Consider the following 23,153-nt stretch of genomic DNA (forward strand, 5'->3'; position numbering starts at 1 on the left):
TTAGTTGGGCGCCCACTAAGCTATTTGCTTAGTTTTCTGCGTCCGCTCGCCACGCTTAGTAACTATAGTGGGCGCCCAACTAACATATAAGTACCTCAAAATTATACTGAAGTCCTATAAATAGGAAAGCGCACTTGGTATATTCCATATGAATGGGAAAGATGCAATAACCGCAGTAATCACTACCACATAATTTCTGATATTAAAGTGGAGAGCCCTCACATTGACCTAGTTTGAGGTCCTGTTTCAGTACTTGGATATAGAATGTGACATGGAGGCTGCTGCCAGTGACAGCTTTCTAGCCTCAGTGACACTTTAGTAAAATAATAATAATATAACTGCTTATGCCTATAAGTTTTTTTTTAAGATATAACATGATTACATAACTTGTATTGTTCCTTAATGGACTGATTAAAGTTCTTTATGTCCATATTTTATGTAAACATTGTAGATCTATGCAGTAAATGGTGCTGGTGCCGGACCAAAATTTCTGATGAGAATTACCACTGATGTGAAAGGTAATTAAAGATTGTAGATACAGTACAGCGATTGCAGGAACACATGTGGTACTTGTTTCCTAGCACGGCCACAACGATTTAGATCGTTGTGGTCGGAAGATAAAAAATCGGATCGATCGCATCGCATGCGATTTGGTCGCATGCGATGCGACCGATCCGACCGACCGATTTTTCACCCGATTTTTTTTTTCACCCGATTTTTTTCAATTGCCCCCCCCAAATGTTACTAAGTGGGCTAGACCCCACGATAGACGTCAACCCGAAGCGTGGCGAGCGCAGCGAGCCCGCGAGGGGCGGTGGTGCGCGTCCTCCGACCTTTTCATTCCCCTACTATCCACGTCGGCGTGGAGTTGAGAATATATAGTGTGGCGAGCGCAGCGAGCCACCGAGCCCGAAGCGTGGCGAGAGCAGCGAGCCCCGCGAGGGGACGCGTTTAACTTCACAGGTATACGCGTCCCCTCGCGGGGCTCGCTGCGCTCGCCACGCTTCGGGCTCGGTGGCTCGCTGCGCTCGCCACACTATATATTCTCAACTCCACGCCGACGTGGATAGTAGGGGAATGAAAAGGTCGGAGGACGCGCACCGCCGCCCCTCGCGGGCTCGCTGCGCTCGCCACGCTTCGGGTTGACGTCTATCGTGGGGTCATGGCGGGCACATAAAAAATGTGAAATGGGTCATATTGGCCCATTTCACCTTTTTTATCATTTTTCCCTATGTGAGATGGACTTAATCAAGTCCATCTAATCTTGTGCCATTATAATGGCACAAGACCGACGCGATCCTCCCGATTTCAATGTTAAAAGATTTTTTAACATTGAAGTCTATGGAAAAATCGGGTGAATCGGTCGGTCGCATCGCGGCCGATTTTAATTGGTCGCGACCGACCGATTGACCCGATTTCTGTCATTCAAAGGGAAAAAATTGTAAAAAATCGGCCACATCGTGAGGATCGTGTCCCTTAATTAAGAGCCACGATCACTCACGATTGTGGCCGTTCTAGGAAACAAGTACCACACATGTCTCTTGCATGAAAAACCAGAAACCAACTGTAAATAATATCAGTTGTAGATACAATCTACAAAATCAAACACTAATAACATTTAGCAAATTGTAGTTGAAAAACTATAATTTAAATAAATTAGTAATACATAAGTAATTAAGGAGCACTGTTCACTCCAACATGCGGCATATACTGTACATGCCAGATGTAAGTGCAGATTTCTGTAACGCTTCCACTATTACCAACTGAATTATCTCTGTAGCCTTTCAGAATTTATGTACAGTATATATACACACCTGCATTATGGGCCTGATTCAGACCTGGTCGTCTTGCTGCTAATTCGGACAGTGGCCGATTATTCATGAACTGCAAGTATGGCCCGCAATGCACTTGCGCGAAACTGGCCAGCGATTAAGTCCTACTACTTTTTCTACTCGCAAGTAGTCCGCGAGGTGATTGACAGGAAATAGGGCTCTGGGGGTGGTTACCGACCATTTCATGGGATTTCTAAGAAAAATGCTAGGCGTGCCAGAAAAAACACTGGGAGTGTCAGGGAAAATGCAGGCATGCCCAAGTGTTTAAGGGGAGGGTGTGTGACATCAGCTTGTGATGACCGGTGCCCAGTGGAAAAATCATTAGCTAGGGAGCCACGAATGGAGAATTTAGTTCAGTTTTTGCTGGACTGGGAAGTCTTTGCTAGGACAACCATTCACACAGAGTACACATTAATTCACAAGGTGGGATTACGTTATAGCGGAGTGGCATCTACCTGATTGCTGGCCGCATTCACGGCCATGCAATCAAGTCTGAATTACCTCCTATATTCAGGGCATGAAGTAGCACTCTGGGGTAGATGTATGAAGCAGTTATAATGGAGGAGAAGTGAGCCAGAGGAGAAGTGGCCCATGGCAACCAATCAGCTGCTCTGTTACTTCAGTGCTGATTGGTTGCCATGGGCCACTTCTCCCCTGGCTGACTTCTCCTCCCTTATCACTGCTTCCTACATCTACCACTGTCTCTTGGCAGCATAAACCTTTTCCAGCAGCAGACAGTGAAATTAATTCAGATAAGTATTAGCCAAGTAATTACCTCATTTGGATACATTTTAGCATCATCATTCATTTAAAATAGTAACTTTTAATACATATCACATAAAGTTGTAAAATGTGTTATATAGTGTTGTAAAGGCAGCAACACTTTAGGATGACTTATTCGATCAGTTTTCTTCAAGTGTCCTAGATGACAGACCTGACTGCTTACTTGCCAGACTGGTTGCTTAACTGCAGTCCACTTCCATTCTCTTCTATTATACTGAGCTCTGCCACCCACTAGCGGCCTAGGCCGAGCGTCTTCCTCCTGTCTACTGAAGTTACTGCCAAGCCTCCCTCTTTATTGTAACCATTGTAGCTGCTATCTTCTTGCCGCACATCATCACCGTATGTGATATTTAAAGCATTCATTTGAAAATCTTACATACAATCGGGTATTTGATGGTTCATATTACAATGGACAAACATAAATCTGCTTTCCCAGCAAAGTGCAAATGAAAGGTACAAATCTTACCCCTATATAAGAATAGGATGAGATCTTGGGGCTGATTCTGACCTTTTTGTTATGAGTCGAATTTGTCCCAGTCCCCCATGTTCCGGGTTTGCACACGTGCCTATAAAAATGCTGGGTACTTCCATGCTAACGCAGGCGTGGCGATGCCTGCTTGGTGTGGACGGCTGACGTCACATGACCTTAGCTCCCGCACTGAATTTGCAGTATGGAGTCATCTGTCAGACCGAAGGCTGGAAAAATCATTTGATGGTGAGCAACCATTGAATGATTTCTCCTCCTTGGGGCCCCATGTGAGGGGATGTGTTACCGTACACCCCATCACATTCCACAGGGGGGAGCGGCGTCCAGCCAGATGATGTTTACCTGTTTGCCAGCCTATCGAACAGGTCTGAATCAGCCTCTTATGTAGACGTTGCCACCCTGGCCTGCAAGTCCATGTATTTTCTCATAAAAATGGGCTAATGGGCTAACTGCACTATAGTATCACATTTATATATTGTTGTACGTTACACTTGTGCATAATATAAGTCAATTATTAGTTAGCAGAACCAGAAAGATATCTAATCAATTATGAAGATGATTTGAATATTGATTTTCGGTACTCATTACCTAGCACGGCGCCCGCGATTACAATCGCGGGCGTCGGGGGTAAAAAATCGCGGGCATCGCGGGTAAATCAAAAACGGGTGCGACGCGATGCCCGCGATGCCCGCGATTTTCCCATAGGGATCAATGTTAAAAGTCAGATTGGTCGCGATTTTAGCGTTAATTGGCTCAATGCCCGCGATTTTTACATAGGAATCAATGTTAAATGGGCCACAGAGCCCTAATAGTCCCCCTGAAGTGTGAAATGGCCCCCACAATTTTTAACGCCACCCCACGATCAACGTGAACCCGAAGCGTGGCGAGCGCAGCGAGCCCGCGAGGGGCGGCGGTACGCATCCTCCGACCTTTTCATACCCCCACTATCCACGTCGGCGTGGAGTTGAGAATAGAATAGTGTGGCGAGCGCAGCGAGCCACCGAGCCCGAAGCGTGGCGAGCGCAGCGAGCCCCGCGAGGGGACGCGGATACCTTCACAGTTATACGCGTCCCCTCACGGGCTTCACAGGTGTCCGTGGCGACGCGGACACCTGTGAAGCCCGCGAGGGGACGCGTTTACCTGTGAAGGTATCCGCTGCGCTCGCCACGCTTCGGGTTCACGTTGATCGTGGGGTGGCGTTAAAAATTGTGGGGGCCATTTCACACTTCAGGGGGACTATTAGGGCTCTGTGGCCCATTTAACATTGATTCCTATGTAAAAATCGCGACCAATCTGACTTTTAACACTAAAATCGCGACCAATCTGATTTTTAACATTGGTCCCTATGGGAAATCGCGGCCATCGCGGGCATCGCATCGCACCCGTTTTTTAGTGCATGCGATGGTCGCGATGGTCGCGATGGGCGCCGTGCTAGGTAAAGAGTACCTGATTTTCTTTAAAAGTCAATTTGTGACAGTCTGTTATATGGGCAATATATTCCATACACTAACTGAAAAACAATGGTAATGTTGTGAATCAATTATTTAAAAACTATATACAGTATTATTTGCTAACATGTGTTTTGCTTTTTTTAGAACCACCGCGTCCTATATTGAAACCTGAGCCCATTTACGACTCTACCGGTAGTGTCATGGCAACCTCAACCACTATTACCATAAAAATGCCGATATGCTACTTTAGTGACGTCAACGGCCCAATTAAAAAAATTCAGATTCTTGTTTCAGAAATGGGAGGTAAGGAGTATCTTACATTGTGTTTTCTTCATGTGCATTTCATACAGACGGTATCCTGACAATTACAATTTTTTGCCATCAAACCGAGAGTTTTGTGGTTGCCAGTTTCTCAGTCCTGTTTTTATACTTTTCAGAGTGTAGGCAGATGCTTGATATTTAGAACTCATATGCTCCAGATGTTACCAGCTGCTGGCTAACATGACTGATGTAAACACATTAGAAATGCACCAGTGTGACCATTGAAATACACAGCCAAAACAAAAAATGTTCTGTTAAATTTAATAAATTTGTCTAAAAGGTTTACAGATGAATACATATTGGTGGTCATTTATTAACCAATTTAATACAAATTTGTTTTCACAAATGCATTTTTTTTGCCTGCACAGTGGCATGAAAAACCATTCTGGCTTGTGAAGTGCATCTGTGCAATTTGCTGGGCTGCACGCCATCACAGAAATGCAAATGTAAGCACATGTAAAATATCACAGTGCCTTTTATAACTTGTGGATTCCCCTCCTAATTTATCACAATTTTTACATTAAGGGCCCAATTCAGATCTAACCGCTGTGCTGCGAATTCGGACGACCATATGTGGATGTGCAAGCAGTATGTACGAAGCCTTTGTTGGCTACTTGCAGGGTGATTGACACCCTGCAGTCATTTGGAGGTGGTAACCCAGTGTTTTTGGGAGTACCCCAGAGTACCCCAGAAAATGCAGGTATTTCCAGGAGGTTGGGATGGAGGGCCACCAGTGTTGCAAGTAAGGGGGTACGGCGTGGTACGGAGTACCTGTAAGAAATATGTTGCAGGTACGCAGTACCACTTACCACCTGACCCACTGTCAATTCTAGTTTTATTTTAAGTCTAAATATGATGCATCCGCAGCCCGCCCACCCAGCGTTATGATTGGTGCTGTATGCAGCTACCAGCAACTGCTGATTTAGCCCGTCACACTGACAGGCATCAACGTCGCTGACACCATGAAGAGCAGGCTCCACAATTGAAAGCACAATTTGCCCGGCTCTCACCCAAGCAAGAGCCAACCCACCCCCAGTCATTCTCTGTTTCTCATTCCCTGTCTCCTGATGCCACGCCACTATTGTCATTTAGGGCCTTATTTTGGTTCATTCTTTCTGACAAAATCCTTCTTAGATGGGCAAAACCATGTGCACTGCAGGTGGGGCAGATGTAACATGTGCAGAGAGAATTAGATTTGGGTGGGGTTTTACTTCAAAGTGCGATCTATATTGCAGTGTAAAAATAAAGCAGTCAGTATTTTCCCTGCACAGAAACAAAATTACTCACCCAAATCTAATTCTCTCTGCACATGTTACATCTGCCTCCCCTGCAGTGCACATGGTTTTGTCCATCTAAGAAGGATTTTGTCAGAAAGAATGAACCAAAATAAGGCCCTTAGTCACTCCTCTAGCTTTGTGTAACCACGCCCCCTCATGACACATGACCACGCCCATTTTTGGTGGAGGCTATCAGTACCACCAAGAAATAAATTCTACTTGCACCACTGAGGGCCACTGACATCAGCAGCCTCCTTCTTCCCATGGCCCTTGTGGTGCCAAGTAAATTTAGTAAGCAGGGGGAATCCATTCACTTGTGAGTGATTTCCAATGGATTTCCCCCTGTGTGCATGGCTGTGAATGCATTTTCAGCCGTGCACATGGGTGGGATTTCTCTCATGCAGGGTGGCATTTACCTGCTTGCTGGGTTCTGAACACTCATAGCCCAGCGAACAGGTCTGAATTAGGCACTTTGTCCTAAAATACTCTACATGTTAGCCTCCTTTAAATGTTTAAAAGTAGAAATAATGAGTGTAAATCATACACTTTTTACTCTCCCTGAATGGGCGGGAGGCTCCCAAAAATCGTGTCCACCTCCTGGCCACCCAGAAAGGTGGGCAAGTTCCCTGCAATAGCCCCTGCCTCCCGCAACCCCCCTCCCCCTCGGCAGGGGGATCCGTGGGGAACAGATGATGTGTATCATGTCATCGTGGCTCCACCCCCCTCACTGTGCAATGCCTGTAATGCCAGCATTACAAGATGCCCCCACTCAGGCTCCATTGGTGATCCCTGCTTCGAACCCACACCCCTGTTCATGTCATGTCCACCAGCCCCGCCCCCTACATCCTCAAGCTGGCTGCCCTGGAGTTAATGTAGTTTGGGACGGTATTGGCATTTCATTACTTGCCTACTCTTCTGGAATTGCATGCCTCCCAGCAGCCTCCACCTGCCATGGTCCCCCTACATTGTTTAGATAGACAGTCAATCTGTCTACCCCAACAGGTCGACAGGGTCAAAAGGATGACATGAAAAGGTAGACACATGTGAGGGTACACTTTACACCAGTGGTTCCCAACCCTGGTCCTCAAGTACCCCCAACAGTGCATGTTTTGCAGGTCTCCACACAGAATCACAAGTGACAGAATTAGCTCCACCTGTGGATCTTTTCAAATGTGCCTGAATAATGAGTGCACCTGCCGGGTGACCTGGAAAACGTGCACTGTTGGCGGTACTTGAGGACCAGGGTTGGGAACCACTGCTTTACACTATTTCGACAGTTATTAACATTTACACCAAAAATGTGAAAACCTCAAGTCCACATTTTTTATGTGTCTACCTTTCATGTCGACATTTTGACCCTGAAGACCTTTCCCATGTTGACCTTTTGACTCTGTCAACCTTTTGACCCTATTGACCTTTTGGGGTAGACCTATCAACTGTCTATTTAGACACTGTCCATCTAATAATCCACACCTGACGCCAACAGTACATCAGTGTCTGTGCAAACAAATTATTAGTATAATTAGTATACAAAATGTATTTTTTATTAATTTAGATTCAGCTGTTTTACTGCAATCAGCCCACAATCAGCATGGAAAGTCTACCAATGCCAACCATCTTTTATTATACAGTAGCATCATTTCATCTCCCTGCAAGATGTACCACTTCAATACACCCTGGCACAAAATAAGGATAACTGCTCTCCGCCCTGCTTGCCCAATTTTGTAAATGTACTATGTTGTATGTTAAGCCTGGACTTATTTAGATTCACAAAAATAATGCACAGGAAATTGACTGCATAAGTCATTAATATTAATTAATTAATAATCTGACCTCTTGGTGTTGCAGTTTACACACACAAATACCATCAGGCACAGTATATGAAAGATCATGGATTAGAGTTGGCATGTGACGGGTTTTACCAGGTTAAGTTTGCACCTGGCTGGACCATGACCTGACACCTAATTTTTGTGGATCTGCTCATACAGTAAACCTGGGCTGCTGAATATTTCATACATCTTGCCTATACTGCCTACTCTAAGCACAATTATAGATAAGTGAAACTGCTACAAAATAAGATGTTAAATGAGTTTTGTGGAGAAACAGACCTACGGCACAGAGTAGCAAAGTTCTGTTGAAATTCATTTGGCACCTTATTTTAAAATATATATTTTACCGAATTTATTGTCTATAAATAGAGCTGGCACAGAAATGACCAATTCTGCTATGTGGCATCATTGGCTACATTCCATAGGCAAAATAGGCAAACTTTACAACCAAACCCCCACAATGTGTGCAATATGTTTTTAGAATGTGTAGAACACCATGTAGTGCCCCTTGTTCATATTTTGTGATACAGATACCCCAGTTCCCATTATGCCACAGTGCCCCCATGATGGGGAGTGCACATGTGGACCACTGTTGTTTATCTGCACCCCTGTTCATACTTTACCACACAGTTTCCCTTATGCCACAGTGATACAGATATGTGTGGGGGCCTGTTGTTTATCTGAGGACCCCCCCCCCCCCCCACGTTCATATTTTTCAACACAGATCCCCTCATACACATTATGCCACTTCTCCCCCAATCTGGTGATGCAGATATGTGTGGGGGCTGGATTGAAAAAGAATGCCTCAACGGCTATAAATTGTTTATTTTTGAACACATTTGAACACTTTTTTTGTATATGATAATTCAGTTTTTTCTCTATGTAATGCACTATTCACTTTCAACGTAGTCCCCATCGTAGTCCCTATCGTAGTCCCCATCCTAGTGCCCACCCCTTTCCAGTCACTGTGTGCTGGTGTCTACTTAACAGGGATCAACAAGTAATTAGGTCAATATTGAAAATGGAAGTCCATATAAAGCATCCTAACAATGCAAAAATGATGACTAGGTTGGAAAAGAAGATAACCGAAGGCACACAAAGTACCTCATAAACCGCTGCACTACAGCGACCCCTGTCTTCTGCAACTATATTTCCAACTGAGATCAAGATGGTTGCTCCTTGTTCTTTGAGTTTCATGACAACCTGAGAGTTGGAGCTCAGAGCATCAGTAACTGTCTCAGGCATATGTGCTTCCTTAGCCACGTAAAACAACCAAAAATGATGGCGATATATAATACACCCAACAACTAGGCAGTGAGGGCCCTGATGGTGATCTTTCCCATGTCACTCTCACCCTGCATATTACTGCCACTTTTTATCTTTAAGATGATATTAATCAATTATACAGATAACACTGAGCGTATAGGCACAGTGACCTCTCCTGTGCTGGGGTGACTGAAACCCTCCAACTGTTAATTTAGGATTGATTTCTATCCAGTTTGACAATTATCTTTTAATTTTCCAACCAAAGTAATCTGTCTGTTTTAAGACCCCGCTGACCTTGTGATAGCTGACACCCTGCTGTGTCATTATTGTACTAAAATAATACTGAGCTACTGACCTAGAAAGAGAACAAAATGAAGCAAAATCTACCTTGAGCTTTAGTCCAGTGGCACTTATTTGTTGAATATTATGTAGTGGGGACCCAGGATGTAGACTGTGTGCAGGAAGATGATCACAGCTCTCTTCAGCACCATTTATTACCAATCTATAGAGGCTGCATAAACAGCTGCGGAACACGCCCATTGCTCAGCTGTGACTGTGCAGATTACTGGGTAGATATCTTTTCATTTTACTGAAATGCCCAATGTGCAATGATCACAAGATTATACAGTCTAACTGCCTAGTTTTTGATGTATCCAAAATAATTTCTACAGATAAAAGGCCAGCATAGCACAGTGTAATTTACTGACAAATTCTAGTCAACTTATTAGGCCGGCTACCAGCTAAATGCCATTAGATTTTAGTTGAAATAACATGTGGACCATAGACCCAATGATGAGCAGATCACAATGCACATTGAGCAACAAATTACAGGACAAATAACTTTAAAAAAATAACAGCCAATCAGCTCCCACCTGTCATTTTTCAACCCCAGCCTGTAAACCAACAGGAGCCGATTGGCTGGCTTTTTATCACTCTCCATTTTATCAGTTTTTGAAGCTTGATACACCTGTTCCTTTGTGATCTATTTATCAATGAGAGGAAAGCCAAAATTTCTGTTTTTGCCATACTTATCAAGTCCTGCTACAGCAATTCCATTGCTATGGTTTTATCTATCTGTCTATATATCTGTCTATCTATATATCTATCTATCTGTATACAACCAATAACGAGGCAGCACCCTGAGCAGTGTTCCCTCTAAGCTGTGCGCGTGTGCGCGCGCACACAACTCGACGAGATTGCGCACAGACATTACAACAGAGCGCACAAAGCAGCAGTGGTCCATTTTTGCAGTTGTGGACTCAATTAATGTGTGTTTCACCCATTAATTACATTGTGTGCTGTGTTTTGAATGTTTAATATCATTTTGAAGTAAAGTTAACACAAATGCTGAAGTCATTTTCCAGTTATATATCAGTGACGCACAAAAATTTTAATTTCCTTCCAAAGTTGCACAGCCAAAATCTTTTGCCGCACACAGCCTTCGTAACATTAGAGGGAACATTGACCCTGAGGCTTGTTTAAGCATAAATCACTCGTGTATTGAAAAACATCAATGTTTCAGGGGAGAGTTTCCCCTTCATCAGGATACAGTGATACAAGCAGTAATGACCTAAATAGTGTCTTACCCCGTGTGTCTTGCCATGACCACACCACCCGCAGCCCCACAGCTTTCAATCCCGTCCCAGACGTCTGCATCCGGCAGACGTGACATAGCAACACTACCAAACAAAATACATGTATTAAAACTTCTAGTAAACAGTGCTAAATAGTGCATGAGGAACCTGTAAAGAAGAATAGGTAAATAGTGCGTGGATACATCAAAACAAGCAACAAATATCTAGTACAAATATGGGAAAAATGATGCATCAGTAAATATAAAAATAAAATACACTATAACAAACCCATATTTAACACATCTTCCTATGTATGTATACAGAAGATGCTATATAATAAATCTAGTAGATATTGTTATGATGACTAGAACCAAGTTCTGTATGCAAAGGCATAACTACCATAGGTGCAAGGGGTGCAGCTGCTGTGGGGCCCAGAGCTGAAGGGGGCCCATCTTTACTGTTTAAGTAATGTTTTATGCACAAAATTAACACCATCAGTTCCTAAATAGGGGGCCCTTAAAAACTTTTGCTATGGGGCCTACAAAGATCTCGTTACGCCCCTGTCTGTACAGCTAAATAAAGAATAAATCATTTTTTGGCTGGAAACATAAGATATATAAATCCTATAGCATGGAAATGTATTCCATGTCAATTGTAATTATGACACAAATTTATATAAAAATTATTCTTATTTTTATGCCTTTCCAATAACTCGCCAAAATGTTTATATGAAAGATGCCTCAATTATTTAAATGAATGAATGAGACATGTCTCATTTAACTCCTTAGGTCTTAATGTATCTAATCGAAATATCCATCTGGATTCAAATTTTTTAACTATTACCTCCCTTTAAGGATATTGGGACATGACCTATAATTTTGTGTTTCAAGGTGGCCATGCCATGTTTATGTTTGGCAAAATGCCAGGCCACTGGCTGATCACCTGAGCCGGTTTTCAATGTTGTGCGTATGGCCTGGCGATGTTGTGTCATTCTAGTTTTACAGGAACATTCAGTCTTGCCGACATAGTATAAGCCACAAGGGCAAATAATGACATACACTACGAATTTGAAGTACAAGACAAAGCCCAATTAATAGTGTATTTTTTTTTCCAGAGTGGGGATGTGAGATCATGTCTCCTACGGCCAAATAATTGCAGGTGGTGTGTTAAAAAATAAGTGACCTTTGGTTTCTTCTCACAAATATTCGTTTTTGCTACATAATCCTTGATACTCTTTCCATGGGTTTATAGATGGAGCACATTCCATTCAGCGGGGTCTGGCGGTCGGATCACCAACCACCAGCCCCCGCCAGCCGCCGGAAGGGGACACGCTGACACGAGACGTGCACGCATCCCTTTACAACGGAGCTCCCAGCTGGTCCCCGATGCTTAATCTCAGTGAACTTGGTTGTCATTTTGTCCAACTGTGCCTGGGTCATGTTGGTACTATTTGCCCTGCATATAAATTGCATTAAGGCATACTAGTTCAAGGGGGTCTAGCGTGCACCCCACCCAAGTTTCTTTTTTTTTTGTTTGTTGTGTGCCCTGCATACCCGTAGGAATTGCGAAAACGGAAGCTTCCTAGTGGATGCCATTGGATGAAATCTATTGTAACGGAGCAGGATATTTCTGTCCGTGGGTTTAGAATATAAACTAGTGACTATGTTACCTGCTACAATGTTGAATTTTAGGTCCAAAAAACCTAGTTAGTTAGGCTAACCATTACACAATTTGTGATGCCAGATATATATATATATATATATATATATATATATATATATATATATACGTTCTCCATTAGAATTGCTGTGCCAAAGTGGAGATTTTTTTGAAGCTGCTCATTGGTCCTTGATGTTAACACCGATATAAAAGGTGTGCGAAACTGGATACTTGGTGACATACGCCTGGGCTATTGCAATTTTTATTCCGATGTTTGGCGACATATTTACACCTGTGCAATGCTAGCTGGAATACACAGCTATTTATTTGGTCATTTAGAGACACTCCGAGAAGATATATATCTGTATGGTTCTTGCTTGAATACAATATCTATGGTTTGACCAATTGGAAACACCCCTAGAAGTGCTATCGCACCTTATTTCAATCAACATCCTGTCACACTCAGCCGCGGTGGTGCGCGGCGGGCATATTACTCACCCGTCCGCGCCCGCCGTCGGCTAGCGTGTAGTGGTCTCCGGGTCAGCGGCAACGGGCAGCGACAGTCTAGTGGGCAGCAGGCAGCGTGGGACGCCGACAGGTGTAGCAGTGTGTGCTGTAATGGTGCCGGGAGGCCGGTGCCGCCATCTTGGTTAAGGGCAAAATAGCAGATTGGCCCAGGTCTGAGGTTTCCTCCCATACTGACCTGACAGCCAATGGCAGCCGCCCTCTTGGGATATAGGGGATCTGCCTAGGGCTGTTCAGCGTCAGTGCAAAGAGTCTCCAGAGGCGTTCACAGCTCCCAGCTGACTCCGGCTCTCTGACTCACCTCTCCTGACCTTGGTGCCTTGCTCGTGCTCTGTGTTGGTCTAGGTTACTGCTTAACCCCATCGCTGCCAGTTCTCTCCACAGTCTGGTCTCTGCCTGTATCCCTGAGCTTCCTGGCCTAGCCCTTCAAGTCTCCTGCTTCCAAGCAATTCTTCAATCTTCATTCATCATTCATCTTCTTCCAGTCTTCAAGGATCCTTCATTTACCATCAAGTACATTCTCTTTCCGGATCCTCTTATTCTTCGAGACCCCAGCCTGCCGTCCTATGCTATTTGAACTGTCATTATTCAAATGAACTTTCTTCTTCTAAAGTGCCTTGCTGGCTCAAGTATTGTTTATCACTAACTGCCACTTTAAGAAAGTATTCAAGTGTGTATTGTTCCCATTTATGAATTCTATTATTAAACCTGCACGATTTAATCCTTCATCCTCTGGTCCGTCTCCAGTTGCTACACACCACACGACTTCATTCAGCCCTTCAGTTGTGACAGTTTGCACTGACCAGATGGAGTCGGGTGAAGTACAGGCTTCCATGACGGACGTCTTTCAAGGTATCGTGGCTCGTCTTGAACAAGTGGAAACTACCCAACGCCAAGTGGCTCAATTTCTTCAGGCCTTGTCCCCGCCCCAGGCGGCTCCCTCAGTGTCGGTGGCTCCAGCACCAGAGATTCCAGTTCCTGTTTCCACACCAGGATCCGTAGTTCCTCATCACATGCAACTCCCTACTCCCAGCAAGTATGATGGTTCGCCAAAGGCATGCCGTGGGTTCCTGAACCAATGTGATGTCCACTTCACCTTGCAGTCATCTCACTTCCCAACCTCCAAGGCAAAGGTGGCCTATATTGTGTCTCTCCTGGCAGGGTCAGCTCTGGACTGGGTGTCCCCTCTCTGGGAACGCTCTGACCCCCTGCTCAATGACTATGAAGCTTTTATTACCTCTTTTCGTCGCATCTTCGATGACCCTGGCAGAGTGTCCTCTGCCGCTACTGAAATCCTGAGGATTCGCCAGGGTAGCCGATCGGTGGGACAGTATGTTGTGCAGTTCCAGACCCTGGCCTCAGAATTAAAATGGAACGAAGAGGCTCTCCTCTCCGCCTTCTGGAATGGGCTGGCAGGTCGTATCAAGGATGAATTAGCTACTCGTGACTTCCCGGCTACCTTGGTCGAGCTCATCTCTCTGTGCAACAAAGTAGATCTACGGATGCAGGAACGCCAACTAGAGAGAAATCGCTCTGATCGCCTTCGCCCTCGCTTCACTCCAAATGCTGTTCCCGTTCCTAGACCAAGTCCTTCCACAACTACACCACCTGATGAACCTATGCAGATCAATCGTTCTCGGCTCTCACTGGAAGAAAAGTCCCGTAGACGACGGGAGAATCTCTGCATGTACTGCGGGTCTTCTGCCCATTTGCTGTCCTCCTGTCCATTGCGTCCGGGAAACGGCCGCTCCTAACCTCCCCGAGGGAGGCCCGGTTAGGAGTTTTGCTTTCATCTCCCTCCTCAACTGTTTCCACCATTCCAATTACCATTGTGTGCCCTCAAGGGGAAAATAAAGTCCAGGCCCTATTGGATTCCGGAGCGGCAGGAAACTTTCTTTCTTCATCTTTCGTCTTTCAACACTCCCTGGCAGTACAACCCTTGACCCATCCCCTGGTTCTCACTGCAGTGGATGGGAGTCGTATCTGTAGTGGGCAAATCACCCTTCAAACCAATCCAGTGACAGTGCTAGTGGGTGCTCTACATCAAGAGACTCTAGAGTTCTTAGTTCTTCCTCAGTCATCACACCAGGTGGTCCTGGGTCTACCATGGCTCGCTAAACACAATCCTCATATTGATTGGACCAGCATGGAGATCAAGGCCTGGGGTACGAACTGTTTAACCACTTGCATGACTCATATCATTCCACTCAATCAAATGAATCCTCAAGAAGAGGGAGGTTCCAGTCTTCCGTCTTCACCAGCGTCACCCTTGTCTATACCCCCACCATACCATTCTTTTTCTGATGTCTTCAGCAAGGGAGGTGCCGATTCTCTGCCCCCTCATCGTCCTTGGGACTGTCCGATAGAGTTGGTACCCGGGAAATTTCCACCACGGGGTCGTATCTACCCCTTATCTCTACCCGAGACCAAGGCTATGTCTGACTACATTCGTGAAAACTTGAATAAAGGCTTCATTCGTCCATCCACCTCGCCAGCCGGAGCGGGGTTTTTCTTCGTTAAAAAAAAAGATGGGACTCTCCGGCCATGTATCGACTATAGGGGTCTCAACGATATCACAATCAAGAACCGCTACCCATTACCCCTCATCACCGAACTCTTCGATAAGATCAGAGGGGCGTCTATTTTTACCAAACTGGATCTGAGAGGGGCGTACAACTTGATCCGAATCCGTTCCGGTGACGAGTGGAAGACGGCTTTCAACACCCGGGATGGCCACTACGAATACCTGGTGATGCCATTTGGCCTTTGCAATGCCCCGGCCGTCTTCCAACAGTTTGTAAACGACATATTTCGGGACTTACTGTATCATTCCGTCGTGGTGTATCTCGATGATATCCTCATATTCTCTCCTAACCTTCATCTCCATCGTCAAACTGTATCTGAAGTCCTGCGCCGTCTACGCCAAAATCAATTGTTCTGCAAGCTAGACAAATGCGTCTTCGAGGTCACTTCCATTCCATTTCTTGGCCACATCCTCACCAGCACTGGGATAGAGATGGACCCAGAGAAAGTAAGAGCCATCCAAGACTGGACAGCGCCTACCACGCTCAAAGGTATCCAGAGGTTCCTGGGTTTCTCAAATTATTATCGTCGCTTCATCCGGGACTTCTCCACCCTTGCTGCACCCCTTACAGCTCTAACACGCAAGGGAGTAGATCCAAGTCAGTGGCCACCCGAAGCCTCGTTAGCTTTCCAACAACTAAAGAATGCATTCGTCTCTGCTCCAATTCTTCTTCAGCCGAACCTCGACAAACCCTTCATTATCGAGGTGGACGCATCCTCAGAGGGAGTCGGGGCAATCTTGTCACAGAAAGGGGAGGACCAGGAACTTCACCCCTGTGCTTTCTACTCTAAGAAGTTTCTTCCAGCGGAGAAAAATTACCCCATTGGGGAGCAAGAGTTACTAGCTGTCAAGTTAGCGTTGGAGGAGTGGCGGTACCTCCTGGAGGGAGCACGACATAAGATCACGGTATACCCTGACCATAAGAATCTCTCATTTCTCAAACATGCCCAATGTCTTACTGCTCGTCAAGCCCGCTGGGCCATGTTCTTCGAACGATTCGATTTCCAGATCAGATTCAGACCCGGGTCGATGAATGCCAAGGCCGATGCCCTTTCACGCTCCTTCGAGACTCCGGCCGACCTAGAGACTCCTCCTCGACCAATCCTCGACCCTCTGGTTTTTGCTCAAGTTACGGTCCAACCTTCACCTCCTCCGGGCAAAACCTTTGTTCCCCTCAATCTTCGCAAAAGAGTGCTGTCCTGGGCACACGCTTCCCGTTTTGCAGGACATACTGGTGCACAGAAGACCCTAATGTTCCTGTTACGTTCATATTGGTGGCCCACCATTCGTCAAGATGTAATCAGCTTCCTTCTTCCCTGAAGATCTCAAATTCTTTTCATGTGTCTCTTCTAAAGCCCTTGAGATTGAACTTATATCAAAAGAAGGTGCCCAAACCGCCCAAGATTGGTTCTGAAAGAGAGACTGAGTTCGAAGTGAGACGCATCATCGACTCACGTTGTCGCAATGCCCATCTGCAGTATCTGGTGGAGTGGCTTGGATTCGGTCCTGAGGAGAACTCCTGGGTTGATGCGGCAGATCTCCATGCTCCCCGTCTGGTGAGGCAATTCTTTCAAAGGAACCCACATAAGGTGCGTAGGTGTCCTGGGGTCACCCAGAAAAGGGGGGGTACTGTCACACTCAGCCGCGGTGGTGCGCGGCGGGCATATTACTCACCCGTCCGCGCCCGCCGTCGGCTAGCGTGTAGTGGTCTCCGGGTCAGCGGCAACGGGCAGCGACAGTCTAGTGGGCAGCAGGCAGCGTGGGACGCCGACAGGTGTAGCAGTGTGTGCTGTAATGGTGCCGGGAGGCCGGTGCCGCCATCTTGGTTAAGGGCAAAATAGCAGATTGGCCCAGGTCTGAGGTTTCCTCCCATACTGACCTGACAGCCAATGGCAGCCGCCCTCTTGGGATATAGGGGATCTGCCTAGGGCTGTTCAGCGTCAGTGCAAAGAGTCTCCAGAGGCGTTCACAGCTCCCAGCTGACTCCGGCTCTCTGACTCACCTCTCCTGACCTTGGTGCCTTGCTCGTGCTCTGTGTTGGTCTAGGTTACTGCTTAACCCCATCGCTGCCAGTTCTCTCCACAGTCTGGTCTCTGCCTGTATCCCTGAGCTTCCTGGCCTAGCCCTTCAAGTCTCCTGCTTCCAAGCAATTCTTCAATCTTCATTCATCATTCATCTTCTTCCAGTCTTCAAGGATCCTTCATTTACCATCAAGTACATTCTCTTTCCGGATCCTCTTATTCTTCGAGACCCCAGCCTGCCGTCCTATGCTATTTGAACTGTCATTATTCAAATGAACTTTCTTCTTCTAAAGTGCCTTGCTGGCTCAAGTATTGTTTATCACTAACTGCCACTTTAAGAAAGTATTCAAGTGTGTATTGTTCCCATTTATGAATTCTATTATTAAACCTGCACGATTTAATCCTTCATCCTCTGGTCCGTCTCCAGTTGCTACACACCACACGACTTCATCCAGCCCTTCAGTTGTGACACATCCAAAATGCCCCTGATGAAGTCACGTGGGTGACGAAACGCGTTGGGCCTGTTCCATACTGTGGATTGTAAAATTATTCTATGAAATGGCTATGTAACTCTGTCTGATTTGTTCTAAGCCTTATCAGAGGCTTTTTATTAAATATTTGTGTTTTAATGAGAAAGGTGTGTAATTTACCTTAGCGCACCCTGATCTTCTTTGCATTTCTGTCCGTTCCGGGTCTCAGCTAACAGGGATCCTTCAGAGGTGCAGCTTTGGGCCAATAGGGCGCGGTGTTGGGTACCCCTTGCCTTTCTTATATATATATATATATATATACATATATATGTATACTTGTGGAAAAATGTATACTTGTGGAAAAAATGGAGAGAAAGAAACGCACCAATGAGCAATAAGTACAGGTATTATTTACTGGAAATAAATGCTCACATACATTGAGGTTAAAACAAATCAGCTTGCCAGAGTTACAGCATAATGGCACATGACAATCAGCACGGCATATGGAATAAGGATATATACTGTATATATGTATACATTTACATTAGAGATGTTCTGCTCTCCAGAAATCCAAATCCAAACGGAATTTTATGGATCTGGGCCGAATCAATACCCAATGTGGATCTTACAAGTCCCAGTGCTGATCTTCCTTGGGATTGCACACCCACCTCTTGATGGTGTCAACACACTGAGCACATGACACTTGTTGGACGAGCGTCTTTAATCAACCTTACTTACTATATCAACTGTGTACCTTAACCATTACAGTGCAGCATTTCTCTATAGAAACGAAAACACATACGTATCCCAAGCAATAAATATTTATAAGTGATAGTACCCATTAAATAAACAACACATTCATATAATAAATACACAGTAATAAACTAGATAAATCTCACAAAAAATGTGGTTTTATATATACTCACGACACACCTGGAGAGTCGTATCCTTAATAGAAGGGTGAAAAGTGTTTAGTCAGATGTTGAGTATCTTTTGGAAAACGGTAAAACTGTATATTGTATAAATTATATTCTACTGCTATGTGAAATTGCAGTTTTAATAATTAGTAAATTAATATTTTTTAATCTAGGTTTGATGTTTATGGCTTTTTTAGTGTAAAAAAGGTTTACCAAGGATCAGAGGCAAATTTGATGAGGAAATTAACATATATGTACCTATGTGTGTGTGTGTGTGTATATATATATATATATATATATATATATATATATATATATATATATATATATATATATATGACAATCAGCCAATTTATTTGTTTTGGGGGCTAATATATAATATTTTAAAAGTTGTGTACATATATATAAATATATGTACACAACTTTTAAAATATTATATATTAGCCCCCAAAACAAACAAATTGCCAGATTGTCTTAGTAAATAACATACACTGTCATAAAGCTGCTAAGCTCTATAAACTTAAACTTAACCTCTTCACCGCCATTGGGACATACAAGTCACGGCTTTAAGACAAACTGTAACTGAGAACCTGACTCCCAAGTGATTTCTACCCAAAATATTGTGAATTTGAAAAACAAACATCTCTGACATTCTTGGCTAATGTGCTGTCCACGGATAGTATTTAATCCCTTGTTATATTTTATTTTCTTTTATTATTGATGACTAAAGTGGAATTCTCACTATATATATATATATATATATATATATATATATATATATATATATATATATATATATATTGCTTACTGCATAATGTATGTTTATAGTACACATTTAAGATATATTGTGCACACATAGAAACACATTAATTTAATTAAAATGAGTTGATTTCAAGGACGTTATATAGTTAACATTTTAATAGTGCACATTCCTACCTTCAGGATAGTACTGTGGGGCCTGGCACCCTGGGCCCGATCAGATAGGGGGCATAGGTGGCACATCAGTATTGATCAGTGCCTTTAGCTGGAGCATGGCGGCAGCAGGGGCGGTCTGGGCCGGGGGGAAGGGTGCCATGTTGCCGTTGGCCCGCTTTATCCAATAGTGCCACGAGCCGACGGAGGCACAGCTTAGGCTGGCTACAGCAATCGGAATCAGCTCGGATCACATAGCTCAGCTGGAAGCCTGCAGCAGAAGCTGCCTGTAGCATCAGTGAGGGCAGCGAGAAGCTTTAACGATGGCCGCTGGAGGCTGAGCAGGGCTGCTGCACATGAGCAGTAGTCCCTTCTCCCATGGGTCTTTGAGCCCAGTAGCTGCCGCCGGGGGGGGAGGGGGGGCGCTCCTTCCTATAATATGTGCAATACGCTGCAAAAACCGCAATGGAGGGGTGAAAGGCTCTGGCATTCCAGCTGCAGCTCTCCTCCTCAGCTCTCAGCCCTGCCCTTGGACTCCTCAGTCCCGCATTTTGCTTTTACCAATCCCCCGCGCACTCAGTCTGCGCTGTAGCAGTGCATCCACTCATTAACTCCACTGATAGTAATAGGCAGCTGTCCTTGCAGTTATCTATCCCCAGTGTCTCTTACACCCTCATGTGTCACCCTGTAGCTGCCACCCCTCCTCATAGCCCCTGTCCTTTTAGTGTCTCAGCCCCATGTGTCTTCCAAGTCCTGGCTTGTAGAGGTTGCCCCTCCTCTTAGTCCCTGTCCTTTGAGTGTCCCTGTCCCCCCAATGCAGTGGCTCTAAGCACAGTCCTCAAGGACCCCCAACAGTGCACATTTTCCAGGTCACCTGGCAGGTGCACAGGTTCACTCATTATTCACTGACACATTTTAAAGATCACAGGTGGAGCTAATTATGTCACCTGTGAGTCAGTGAGGAGACATGGAGAACGTGCACTGTTGGGATCCGAGGTTCAGAACCACTGCCCTAATGTGTCTCCCTGCACAACTTGTAGCTGCCACCCCTTTTCATTATCCCTGTTTTTCTGTGACTCTCACCCCATGTTTCTCACCACACTGCCTGGCAGATGTTACCCCACCTTGTGGTCCCAGTCTCCGCTCCTTATTGCCCTCATTGTCCCTTTATTTTTTTCTGTGAAGAAGTGGTAGTGTCATTTTTTTCTATTGCTGCCAATGTGTTTCTTTTCATGTTAACCTTATGTGCATCATTTTTTAATCCCTGTGGGGGCCAATGTGTTTTTTCCCCATTGGGGCTAATGTGGTGCAGTGTAAAGTGAATAAGGAGCAATACTATGTGGGGTAATGTGAATACGGAGCAATTGAGGGGGGGGGTGCACAAGTAACATCTGCCCCACCTGCAGTGCACATGGTTTTGTCCATCTAAGAAGGATTTTGTCAGAAAGAGTGAACTAGAATAAAGCCTGTGATAGGGGGAACCAGCCAAACTCTTGCCAAGGGCATCAGTTTGGTTAGGGCCGGCTCTGCGGGCTGCCTTAAACACTAAAATGGGTCCCGGTGGTCCAGTGTATTGCCTGGACCTCTGCTGCATTCCGAGACTGTGACTGTCGGTGTCCTGCAGGGCTACGGAAGATCTGCAGGTCCTAAATTAGCTACAGAGCAAACTGATGCAGCCGTGCTGCCACGCATAGGCGGCCATATAATAGTCAGAGAACCTTTCTTGTGTGTGGCTGTTGTGCCCCGCTCAGGGAGTGAGAGCTGTGCACACACAGCATGCACCACAAGCCTTGCAGAGGGGCCGCAGCTGCAGCATAACTTATTAATGACATGACCATCCTTCTGCTAGGGGCCATTGACATCAAGAACCACCTCCTTTTTAGTACCTACAGTACAGGCTACATTACCAATTCATAAATATTCCCCCCTCCCCCAAGATTTTTATTAATACAGGTTGAGTATCCCGTATCCAAAATGCTCGGGACCAGGAGAATTTTGGATAACGGATTATTACGTATTTCGGAATATTTAATATTTCAATTATGTATTTTGAAGTATCTTGCATGTATGCTGTATAAACACATAAAATACACACAAATATATTTTATTACCACATAAAATACACACAAATATATTTTATTTGTTCAAAAAACAAGGTTTCAAAACATGAAACAAAGTTTGTGTACTATCTCAGCACTGAATTTGAATGCCAAGCAATCATTGTCTTGCACATATATAGTGCCAGTTACATATCATGTCACCAGTAATGCTGTTACAAATGTCCCCAGTGAGTTTTTAGCAAAAAAAATATTTTTTTTTCACTTTCTGGAATGTATGGTTTTCGGAATAATTTGGATAACTGATACTCGGATACGGGATACTCAACCTGTACATATTTTGTAAATGAAAAACCTCCATTTAACAATGCATTATTACTTATGGGCCAGTGCTCTGGACTTCCCCCCAGGCTAAAAGTAGCCAGCCAGCCCCAGGGTGGCAGCCATACAGAAACAGAGCCGGTGGCATTTCAAACTCACAATTTGTCAAGAGCCAATCAGAACTCGCCACAGCACAGGTTCCTGATTGGCTGTTGACCTTAGACTGTATGGCCGTTGAACTCCATATGTGAAATGCCACTGTTCCATCCCAAGCAGGGGGTCCCTGCCTAAGTTGTCTGAGAAACTGCTGTAAATTATCTAAGTTGCATATGTAGGCTAAGATGCATGCACATTGTGCTGAAAAGCGTGAGGCACAGGTTCCAATGGAATACCTTGCCAGTCAACATCACGCCAGCGCTTACTGTACACAAGCAAACATATGGGTCCTTAGTCCCTCTTTGGGTGCTAATCTCTGGAACGTGCTTGGCTATTTAACGTCCTAAATTATTTAAATGTGAGGGGACATTGGTGTTCATTGCATAGTTCCTTATACATTTAGGATTTGATCACCTCTTTCTTCTTTTGAAGATGAGATGTTGCTCATAGCAACTAATAAGATTCCATCTCTTATCTTCTAGAATGTGTGAAATAAAGAAGAACCTGATTGGTTGCTATGGGCAACATCCCATCTTCAATAGAATGCCCATCTTCGCAAATGTACCCCAATGTATCTGGGCATTTGACCATTGCCTTATTTGGATAATAATTTTAACTTTGTTACTGTACATTGCTGCAATAAAAAAAAATTGTAAAAGAAAAATAAATAATGATTAGCTATAATGATATAAAACTAGTACTTTAAAAAAT

The 23,153-nt window shown here is 44.6% G+C and overlaps 1 protein-coding gene across 1 annotated transcript in view; it reads left to right on the top strand.

Moving 5' to 3' along the window:
- The window catches only part of PTPRQ (protein tyrosine phosphatase receptor type Q), a 300,600-nt gene that overhangs the window by 236,643 nt on the left and 40,804 nt on the right, over nt 1-23,153 (top strand). The window contains exons 49-50 of the mRNA XM_083182313.1: nt 452-518; nt 4,698-4,856. Coding sequence (XP_083038439.1) covers nt 452-518; nt 4,698-4,856 — 226 coding nt within the window. The remainder of the gene's footprint in view (nt 1-451; nt 519-4,697; nt 4,857-23,153) is intronic.

Source organism: Crinia signifera, chromosome 4 (genome assembly GCF_055691185.1).
Source record: "Crinia signifera chromosome 4, ASM5569118v1, whole genome shotgun sequence".
Lineage (NCBI taxonomy): Eukaryota > Metazoa > Chordata > Amphibia > Anura > Myobatrachidae > Crinia > Crinia signifera.